At 32.1% G+C, this 12,217-nt stretch overlaps 1 protein-coding gene across 1 annotated transcript; it reads right to left on the reverse strand.

Annotated features, from left to right (window-relative positions):
• Positions 1-6,446: 6,446 nt before the first annotated feature.
• LOC105621990 (loss of heterozygosity 12 chromosomal region 1 protein homolog) lies at positions 6,447-8,244 on the reverse strand. Its single transcript, XM_012203425.1, has 2 exons — positions 7,931-8,244; positions 6,447-6,951 (listed from the first exon to the last, which is right to left on the reverse strand). The coding sequence occupies exons 1-2, from the start codon at positions 8,242-8,244 to the stop codon at positions 6,447-6,449; spliced, it is 819 nt and encodes a 272-aa protein (XP_012058815.1).
• Between the last annotated feature and the right edge of the window lie 3,973 nt (positions 8,245-12,217).

The following is a 12,217-nucleotide window of genomic DNA, read 5'->3' on the forward strand; positions in this document are numbered from 1 at the left end:
AAAATATAATATAACTTTTTATATTTATTAAAAGCGCTATTTATTTTAGTAAAAAAACGCTTTTCAAATAATCAAATAATAACACAAAATACTTGAAACGAAACGAGGCACATGTCCGATATTCGTGTCTTTTTCCGATTAGGTACATGCTTACTTGTCCTAAATTCAGTTCATTCGTGCCACTGAATATTGGAGGACATGAATGCTCCAATCGCTACTTTATCAGTGATCCAAGTGCTCTCTGGGTTAATTTGGAGTATGCGACGTGAACAAATCTTTAATTGATCCATGGAGTATGGTCTAACGCGACGCAAACATCTAGTCGCCATATTGGTTCCGATAACGCGAACATATTGGAGCGTGTTGGGCATGTTGGAGCGTGCGACGCGAACAAATCTCATGCATGGTCTACAATGGCAGTATCAATAATGGATGAGACTGTAACAGTAAGAAATTAATCAATCGATTATTCTTCTTATATTCAACTGTGATTAATTTATTATTCTTAAGCCGAATGTGGGAAGAATAATTGTGATTAGTCGATTTCTATGCCTATTCTTTAATTCACTACTACTATTGCCCATTGTAGAATGGGCTTTATAGTCTCAGCCACTACTGCTACTACCATTATAGACCACGCGTCACGCATATTGTAATTAATTAAGAAGGCGACCAATCATAGTTGATTATTTTTCTCACATTCAATTGTGATTGGTTGATTTCTATGTCTACTCCTTAATCAATTACTGCTACTGCCCATTGTAGACAATACATCAAATGTTGATGGTTGAGAAAGCAGTGACTGCGTTAGGGCGTTGTCACATGAAGCATAACCTGCATAAACATAATCTGCATATTCTATTAATATTATTAGAATACATTATATTTTGTTTACTAGAATACGCCATTCTGAAAGGGATTCACATTGGATTTCGCGGAAGATTAGAAAAATGTGAGAAACCAATTGCTGATCAAAATTTCTGTTATACACTCTAACAGAAATGCTAAACAGATTTATGAGTAGTTTTCGTAACCTACATATCTCGAAAAGTATGCCTCATGGGGAACCGACATCTTTCCATCGCGTACGTATGAGCGGATGATCGAATGAATTGTTAAAATTAGAAAGTCTTGTGAGACCACTCTTAGGCTTATTCGACGTGTTTTACATAAAACGAAAGAATCTGGCAAAAAAATGCGTCGCTCTGCATTGTGATCCGAGATATTAAAGTTGATGACTATTGAGGTTAGGAAATCTATCAAGTAAAATAAAGTTTATAATTGTACTGTTCCACATGGGTTTCGACTGGTTTAGACTTTCCATGTAATGCAAAGGGACGCACTTCTATAATTGTACTGTTACAAAATCGAAATCCATGTGCATTTTTTCAGACAAAATAAGCTAAAATGAGCCAGAAATTGAATTCAACACATAGTGGTTCTATCATGTTTCGGCGTAAGGGTAAAATCACACGGAAAGCGACTGCGGAATAGAGAATGCGTCATAGAAGCAACTAATCAGCGCTATTCGGAATAACGGTTGATTGGTTGCTTCTGTGACACCTTTATTCCGCAGTCGTTTTCCGCACCGTGATTTCACTCTACAACAAAATAGCATAAAAAGCATAAAGTAACTAGATAGAAACTGATGTTCAAGTGAAACAATATGATTGGTCGGTACAAGTTACGCCACATATGACGACACTCTTAGGGGGTGATAAAATTTACAGCGGAACGGAACAGCGAGATAAAAAAGAAAGCAGAGTGTTACATTTCAGGATTTTGAACTAATCCTCTAGCAGATTTTGAACTAACCTGAGGCTATGGGTGTAATATGAAATTCGCGATTCCGCGTATGAAAGAGAGTCGTTCCCGAATTTGTCCAAGCCGATTGGTTCAAGGCGAGCGTTAGATATCCCGATTACATGGATTCTGAATCATTCTATGATTACATTGGATTCCGAATCATTCTATGATTGCTCTCCCGCTCTCCCTAAATAAGTGCCAAATCTTTCTAAAAGAAATTGTGTATTCCACAATACATAATTTCTAATAGGTTGAAATTCTCTGTTTTCTGTTCCTTTTATTGTGCGGAACTCCTAACACTTCAAGACAGTCAGGACAACTTGCAATGGCATACCGAGTGACAATTAATACAGAATATGTACTACAGAATTCGAAATGTTTAGGGAGCTCCAAATGAATATAATGTCGTATAAGATCCTTTGGTAATTTCTCTTTTCGTTTTTCGGCGCAGAAGTATAACATTCAGGACATTTGATGTACCGATATTTGCCTATGTTGGAAAAATAACGAAGATACGCAATATGCACTACGTAATCACGTGGAATACGGATTAATCGCCAAGATTCGAGCATCGATGAGTGCGCGGACGCGTATACGTGAGACACGCTAAAAACAATTCATTAACGGCAGATTTCAATTGTCAGAATGTGAAAAGAAGTTTCTTACTTTAAGGTGCCCGATCGAATGTCCTCTAATGTTCCCGAATGCTAGGGAAAGAAATGATCAGAGAACCAAGGCCTTTATTGCTCCCTGGGCGAATTTAGCAGATTCTGATCACATCAATAAGCATGTGCAATCGTTTTCGTTAATTCGATAGCGGTTATATTATTATTAGCGTTAGAGTGGATTAAGATATTATTATTAGCGTTAGGATGAATAAAGCTAAGAGAATGGAGATGTCCATGAAATGCATACTTGAATGATATTAATTAAATATATTTAGTAATAATTTGTACACTACTATTTGTACACTTAATGCCTTAATGTTACACGAGATTTAATTCTAAGTTAATTAAATGTTATACTTTATGAGTTAAGATTTATGATTTAGAAATTGAATTAATGCTTTGGATTTAAAATTAGAATCGAAATTTTTAGATTTAGAAATTGAAATACGAGAAAACCGCGTTCAAATTTAGCATTACATTCGCACGCATTTAAAATCTAGAGCGACGATTGGTCAAACAACGGAAGGGGCCAATATTTCGCGCGTAGCCGCTGTAAACGCGTACTACTTTGTCTCTTCTCTATTTGCCCATGGGCGTTCCTAAACACCTCCTTCCATTGACTGTCCCGTCAGCGTCGGGGAGGAGCGTCAGATGCGTCTCTAAAGATTTGGTGCCCGCATGTATTACTCAGACTCTTGTTAGCGAGTCTGTTCAAAACTAAAATTATTGGACAAGAAAAATGAAGTTGTTGCTGATGTGACTATAGTCTAGATATACCAATTGCGATACTTTTTTTGATAAGACAAATTCGTCACGCGCGTGCGTCAGTTGTATCACAGAGAAGATGGCTGCATTATAACCTAATCAAACTAGGAAGTCTATGATACCGAAGTCTATGATACCGAACGAATTCTTTCTGGTAATTATTTAGAAGAGGGTCCGATGATTTTGATGAAATTAATTTCATTTAACATGTTTTTGCATGAAACGAAAGAATCTCACAGAAAAATGATTGGCCTTATAAATCGAGCTATCAAGCATTAAAATTTGAGACTTTAGAGGTTAAAGTATCTCTTATCCCGATTTGATACAGCATAATGTATTTCTACTTTAATTGCATAAATTCACTGCTTTAAAAAACACAAATTTTATGTTTTAAAAACACAAACTGCTAATGCAGAGAATTTGTATGTTTAAAGCAGTGAATTGTTGTTTTCAAAGAATTTGTGTTTTTAAGTAGTACTTAAAGTTACATTTATTTTTCATAATAAAAAGTAAATTTACAATTATACATTAATTGTTTTAATTTTAATCATTGTGTGACTGAATATTTCATTCTATTACAATATTTAGTTGATAATTTTTATTGTTTACTAATAATCATACTTATTTTTTTCTATATTTATTTCTCAACATATTTATTTATTTATTATGTATTTAATGATTACATATATAATATGAACATAATAGTAAAAGGAAAAATATTTGAAAAATAAACACAAAATGATATATGTGGATTTATTATATTAATTGTAAATGTGTTAAATAATGGATATTATTTTACTTTATTTCTTATTTTAATTTAATTTTTTAATTTTATCTTTAAGAACTTTTTATTTTATTATCTAATTCGATATTATTCTAATTCTTCTATATTATTACTTATTTTTTCCAGAACAGCGGTTATTATGATATTAAATAAAGTAAAATTTTCTTTTAAAAATATACTTATAAATATCTTGTTTATATGTATATACATACGCACACACACACACACACACACACACACACACACACACACACACACACACACACACACACACACATACGCACGCACGCACACACGCATGCATGCACGCACATTTCAATAATAGTATATTTTATAATAAATGAATAGTATCCATTTATTTTATAATTTCATTTATTATATATATTCATTATTATATATACGGTTTTCCAACAACAAACATAGATAACATAACCTAAAACAATTACTCAATTTTATCCTTATTGTTTACAATATTAAACAAAGCTGAAATAATTTATTGTGACATTGTATCATATACGTCTTTTATTTAAAAAGACTCATATTAATCAGTGTCGTAATTTAGCTAAAATATTAAATGTGAGCGCGTGCACAGTTCTCAAAATGGCCATAGATCACGTGACTTTGTCTCTTCTACAACAAAGATGCCGATGTTCAGTGTCGTAACTGATATATTTAGACTGTGACATAACAAAGTAATGACTGCGAAGTTGTGATTGGTCGCGCTGTTCCGTTCCGCTGTAAATTTCCACTTATAATACCTTTTAGAGTATATTCACACAAACTTGCATAGTCGCATAAACGTATGCATAAAATTATCCAAAGATAATTATCATATTTTACTGCAACTTTGTAAGAAATGTGATTGGATAATTTTCTTTATGTTTATGCGGTTATACAAGTTGTGTGGATATACTATTAAGGCCGCAGCACAGACTTTTGCATAATGCATAATGCACAGTGCATAAGCGAAACAACTAATTAGAATCTTTTCTTTCCTCCCATTCCCTAAAAAAAAAAGATTTCTATTAGTTGATTCTCTTATGCACTATACATTGTGCGTTATGCGAGAGTCTGTGCTGCGGCCATTAGTCACTGCTTAAACGAATGCACCTTATAACCTCTTTGGTTTACGTTATGGAAGCGTGACCAACAAAGAAGAATAGCGGATTACGCAAAAAAAATCAATGAGACGCGAATATGGATCGCAAAATACCAGGAAGCATCAAAGTTTTAAAGACAAGCAGCGCTTAAAGCGGAATAAGTTGTCAGTAAAGTTGATGCTTATGCACAATAAAGTATTACATTTAAATGATTATTTTAAATCAGAAACGGATTTTAGGTTAGAATTATGTACAAATATAGCATCAAGAAATGAAGACGAGCAAATAATGTCAGAGTCTGGAGCGTATAATTAAATTAAAAGAAGCTGTGAAGATCAATCTTGAAAAAGAAAAAGAAGAAAAAGAAAGAATGCTCTTACCTGTATAAGGTTACATCACAGATCAAATCATCCAACATTAATTAGATAAGATAAAGTTATACTAGTACTTCAACAGGCGAATCTAGTGAACAATTTATGCACAGGATATCTAGAGCACACATAATTTTTTGAAGGCAATAGCATTGAGAAAAAATAATGGTATTCAGATTGAACGAGATTCAAATATTAGTAAAATTCAAGATCTAGTAAAACATTATGCAAACATAAAAAAGATGTTATAAAAACATTAAAAATTAAGCATAATAATATTAATAGAAAAAAGATACTTAAAAGTTCTGCAACTTCATCAAAAAATGAAAAACGAAGACTGAAAGTATGTGTAAAGAAAGGAAAGAAGCTTGAAATCTTTAATGAATTTGAGAAATTGCAAGATTGTTTTTGAAGTAGTCTATGAACCTCCTAGGTTGGAAATTAAATCAAATAAAATTAATGAAGTTAGAAAGCCAAAAAATTTATTATTGAATTCGTTATTAGAAGATTCTAAAAAAGGCTTTTTTTATATTCAAAGTGATTTAGAAAGAAAAACTTACCTGAAACAAAAAGAAAAAAATTAGAGAATAAAGTGAAACTATTGCAGCCTACAAACAATTGAATAAGTAATTAGAAACTACTAGGGTATGTTCAAATTACAAAAGCAATAAATTATGTTTGAACAAAGCACATATATTTGATTTTTTCTTTTAATTTATTTTAATAATCTATCCTTATTTTTTTATGTTATAATTATGTTGAATGTAGGAATTAAAACTCATAATAAAATTAATTTAAAACTTAAATAATATCTCAAAGCTTGCATCTTATAATTTCTTTGTAGGTTGTATTATAATGTGTGTTATATGTGTATTGTTGTATTATAAATATTTTATAGAAAATTCAGGTTTTTATTTAAAAAAATAAAATTTTTTTTATCATTTGAATATATTTAACCTGTAGTCCAAACAAAGGGCTCAAGCCTCTCTTCAATTGGTAATAGATTGTTGAGCGTTTCGAGACTTTCAAGGGTTTGATTAAGAAGCGAGTGACATCTAGTTAGCTGACGGCTAAGTTCATGCACTTTATTTATTTGTTCTGTAAATTTAGCGAATTTCTTTTGTCGATCCACAGCGAGATGTAATACCTTGCCAAATTCTGTTTCCATATTAGTACATAGAGTAACTTGTTCTGCTGCTATAACTTGCGCATTTGTATTTAGATGATGTTGGTAACGTGCACATAGATTGAACAGACCAACAGGATCAAGCCTCTCGAGGATCTCTGGATCGCGTACACCAGGTGGTAGATTCAATGTGCCACGCATAATTGGTAGAAACATTGGGATACTTTGTAGTTTTATTATATCAGGATCTTTGTCTGCTGTAGGATCCATTTGAGCTGGCTTTACCACTACGATACTGTGTGTCTTGTCTGATATATTAATCTTCTTGTGACTTTTAACAAGGAAAGAGAGCAAACTAATAAAATTCTGTATGACAGAGTTGATATATAAAGTATACATATATAAAATATGATATTTTGAAAATTTTGATTGTTGTATTAGAACACATTTTTATATAGTATATTGTCTAATAATGAAGTACTATGTTACATTAAAATACTCTGTTATATAAACGTTTATTTTTTTTGTATAAATATATATAAAAATATGTAAAAATATATTTATAAGAAAAATAAAATAATGAAACTGACTTGTTATTTGATATAATTTGGAAGATATTCTTTTTATATACAGGGTGTTTATAATCATTTGCAATCACACTACCAGATTAAGCATTTTTTTTTATCTTGAATCTATAGAGTCTAATAATTTGTTAATCTGCAGCATACTTAATTAATAAACTACTTTTTAAATTAATTTAGAACAAGTTTATAACACCATTATTCATAACAATTTTACATTATTTATAACAATTTTTCAAAATGCTTTCCATTTTGTATAACATGGTTCAATCAATTATGTCGTTTGTACTATGCTGTAGCATCTCATCATGTACACATACAGTTTATAAGAATCCAGTAGAAATGAGATCGAAGATGAAATGATGACTCAATTACATTTCACAACTTCGTAATTGTAAATAAAGCGATATTATAGCGAAATACAAACGACACAATTGATTAAACTATATTATGCATACAACAAAATGGAGAATATTGAAAAGTTGTTATAAATAATGTTATGAATAATAATGTTACAACTTGTTATAAATCAATTTAAAAAAATGATTTATTAATTAAGTATGCCGCAGATTAACAAATTATTAGACTCAAGATAAAACACTTAATCTTATAGTGTGTTCGAATTGCAAGTGATCAGAAACATCCTGTAAGTATATATTTTTTGTTTTATTAGAAATATCTCAAAATAAATTAAAAACATTATATATTCATAAATCCAGCAATACCTACTTATGACTTATTACGCCTAGACTATTCTTCCGCCTTGAGATTTCCCCAGCTCCAATATTCTTTCCTCTATAGATTTGTGACTGTTTATTTGTCATCTTCGGTGAATCTCCAATAGGTCGATTCACTGTATAAGAAATATATGGGAGATCAGAATCAGAGCAAATGCTAGCGCCAGGACTGGTACATCTCGGTGGAGTATCTTCTGGCATTCTTTCACGATTTGGAACGCTTTTACCACGTCTGAGTTGACTTGTTCTTATTTTTTCATTATTAGCATTTTGGTTACTATTTTGAGAACTTTGTTCAGATCCCATTTTCTTAGAGCTTACTTGAAGATCATGAAACTTCAAAAAAATAAAAGTGTCCGTAAAGAAATATGAATTTCTATTAAATCACTGTAATTTAATATATTTTACAATATTTAACAGTTTTTATCATCTTTATAAATTAGAAACTATTTTTGCCAAGCTCTGTAAGAATTCGAAAAATCAATACAAAGCACATTTGCAAAATATCACAAACTATTTAGTAAAGTTTATAATATATGATCAAGTTTACAATATATCCTCAAGATATTTTGCAGTATTGATAGTATTTTTAGCATTGTTTATATCTCATCATAATATACTATGTCAATAGATAGTAAAACACAGACTATTTAGTAAATTTTACAATATATGATATATCCTCAAGATATTCTTGCAGATATCCTCAAGATATTCTTGCAGTATTGATAGTATTTTTAGCATTGTTTATATTTCATCATAATATACTATGTCAATAGATTTAAAATACTAAGAGGTTAAATAAATAATAAAAATTTACATTTTTTATTTTACCCTGATTTGCTGCTATTTAAAATTATTACTTATTTTATATTTTATTGTATATCTTATGTATGTATTGCTTATTTATATTTATTATTACTTTATTTCTTGTTTCATGATTAACATGACAATAGAAACGTAATATCCGGTGAGCAGTGAGCTCTATACATACTGGCAGAGTTGCCAACTTTAGAAAGATTTTTCTACACGAGCACGTATGCAAAACCTATTAGTACCAATTAAATTAACTTACCAAAAAAAAAGGAAGAAAATTACATCATATGAGCTGTGTTCCAAAATTCACTACCAGCGCTGAAAATTTACACTTTACATTACATATAGGATATGGTCAACGCGATGCTGCAAACGCTTTGAAGCGTTTTTTAATTGGTCAGTTTGTAAAATTTTTCTTCTAATTGGTCCATTAAATGTTTCAAAGCATTTGTAGCGAGACTTTGATCACAGCCATACTGTATATTTTCAGCACTACAATAAATTTTGGAACATAATCATGGTTAACTTACATATGGTTAACTTTTAATCGAGGTTTAACTTATTTTATGTTAAATCTCGATTAAAAGTAAATCACAAGTTGAGAAACTCATTTAACGCCGTTTAACTTTAATACCGACGAGAAACTATTAAAGATCGTCAACCTGGATAAATTTTTGGAAAAAATTTAAGGAAGCCTTAAATATAAGGCCTGATTGAATATGGGCATTAATCACTTCAATATTTACAAGGACGCGAACTCCCGTAAGAATGTCGGTATAATATTATAGTATCTCATCGGTAGCTTTAATAACTCTCCCCATAACCGTTGGTTAACCGAGGTTGGTGAAATGCTATAGTATATGTAACGCGCATACTATAGTTCTCCCTATACTATAGTTTTCCCTAGTTTTTCATATGCGATACTTTCTGAGAATAGAGGCCCAGTGTGATGTTCGTCATATTAGTTCCAGTGATGCGAACCTTTTTATACCGGCTGCAGATCAGGGCATTCTTGAAAAATAAAATAAATATCACGTCACATAAAATTAGAGAAATGTTGGGTGTATTCCGAATCGGGTTATAGCTTAGCTCATTTTTTTCCGTGTTCCGAATCCGTCGGATATCATAACTCATAACCAATAGAAGTCAGTAGTTGAATTGACGGCCTATGGGTTCGAAACATTTCTCGGTTTAGTTACGGAACTGCCAACATCTAAGAGAAAAAATAAGCTAAGCTAATCCAGTTCGGAATACAACTCATTATAGTATATGTAACGTATTATAGTATTTCCCTAGTCTTTCGTGCGATACTTTTCAAGAATAGGGGCCTTGCGTGATGTTTATTGCATGCGACATGCGATATTCAATGAGCGTACAACCTTACTGATGTATATGTTCTCATTCTAAAACTGTTCATTGTATGTTCATTGAATACCGTCACACGTGACGAAACTGCGCTGGTGTGCCGGAATCAATTAAAGGTGAAATCACACGGTGCAGAAAAAGACTGCAAAATAAAGAATGCGTCATTAAAACAACCAATCAATGCTCTTTCGCACTTTCCCATCACGCAAGTTTTGTGTGCTATGTTCACATGATGCGTTAAAAATGCATGAATATAATTTAAAAACTACTAATTTTATGTTAATAATTTGCTTGTTAAAATAAAATATAATTTTTTAAATTGTAAAAACAATTATCACTGTTATACTTTAATGTTTTACAATTAATATTTACAATCTCATAACAATTTTTTTGAATTGCTTTAACGCATTTACTATAATTTTTCCGCATTTATTATAATTTTTCGTGTGAATATAGTAAACAAAACATGCATGATGGAAAAATGTGAGAAAAAACACTGAAGTCACACATAATGCGTCATCTTTTTTTATCTTGATAGCTACATCTAGTATGTATGTATATTTGTTTTTTCTTTTAGGATTACACATTATTTACAATAGTAAATATTCTTACACTAACTGAAACACTTATTATAACCAAACCTATATCTATTCCGTTCTCTCTCTCTCTCTCTCTCTCTCTCTTCCTCGCACTCGCCCCCTTGGCTGCCTCTTATACCCTATGGACTTCAGTTTCAATTTACATTTTCGCCTTTTCTTACTCTCTTTCTCTCTCTTTCTCTCATCCATTCACTCATTCACTCACCCTCTCCCCTCACTCTTCTTCTTTCGTTCACCATTTCTCTCATTCATTCCTCTCCTTCTCCTTCATTTCTAAGCCTAAATCTTGCTATCCTCTGTCATCTATTTTTCCTCCCATTCTCCAGATATTTTGGGACTCCCTTCTTCTTTACCCATTTATTAAATCTCGATTTCCTTATTCGCTTCCATCTTTCTTCTTTCTGTTTGACTTTTTCCTCTTCTTCGTACTTTCCGTTTCTCTTCATTCTCTGTCTCTCCCACTTTTATATCTTCATTCCTTTATCTTTAAAAAACTGTCTCCTCTCCCTCTTCCATTTCAATACCGCCCTCTCTCTTATTTCTTTCTTATATATGTGCACTAATTCGCTTCCCTTTCCCATATTTAATCTTTCTTCGAAACCCCATGCCCTCCTCCCCGCTCTGCTTCTCAACATTTCCCTCTGCATTTCTTCCCTTATTAAATACTCCGGTATCCTTTCTTTTACCCCAAACATCCATCTTAGGAACCTTTCCTGCACTTTTTCTATCCTCTCTCTTTCTTTTCAATCCCATAGTTCCACTCCATACTCCATACTAATGTCCACACTAATGTCAAACGCATCCTTCTCCATTTTCCGCCAAATCTCCTCTTCCTTATCTCCCATATCTGCCCCATTATTGCCCCATTATTGCCGCTGCTTTTGTTATCCTTTCTCGTATATGTTTTTCCTGTCCTCCATTCTTTTGAAAAATATACCCTAAATACTTATATTCTTTTACCTCAACAATCTTTTTTTCTTTCCATCAACTCAATCTACTCATTCTCCTTCCTTCCTCCCTGAACTTTAACACTTTTGTTTTCCCTACATTTAACTCAAGTCCTTTCCTATCCAAATATCTTTCTAACCTTTCTAGTATACTCTTCATCTCCCTTTCCTCCTCCAACACCATCTGCGTACTGCAGCGAATATATCCTCTTTTCTCCTAGCCTTATCCCTTCTTACTTTACCTTTCTCATTTCCTCTTCTAGATCAATGTATTAACAGTGCTGGGCTTGCCGGACATCCCTTTCTTCCCCTCCTTACCGTCCAAATCCCTTCTCAACTTCCCACTCTTACTCTACTCCTTGTCTCTCTTAACATTTCCTCCATCCTCTCCATTAATCCCTCTCTTTCCTCTTTCTCTCATAAACCTTATTAACTCTTCTATCTATCGAATCAAATGCTGCTTTCAAATCTGCAACAAACACTACCGTCATTTTCCTTCCTTTTTTCCCAATCTGATTGTTTACCAAATAATTTAGCGTATATATATATATATAT

The sequence above is a fragment of the Atta cephalotes genome (genome assembly GCF_000143395.1).
Source record: "Atta cephalotes unplaced genomic scaffold scaffold00002, whole genome shotgun sequence".
Classification (NCBI taxonomy): Eukaryota; Metazoa; Arthropoda; class Insecta; order Hymenoptera; family Formicidae; genus Atta; species Atta cephalotes.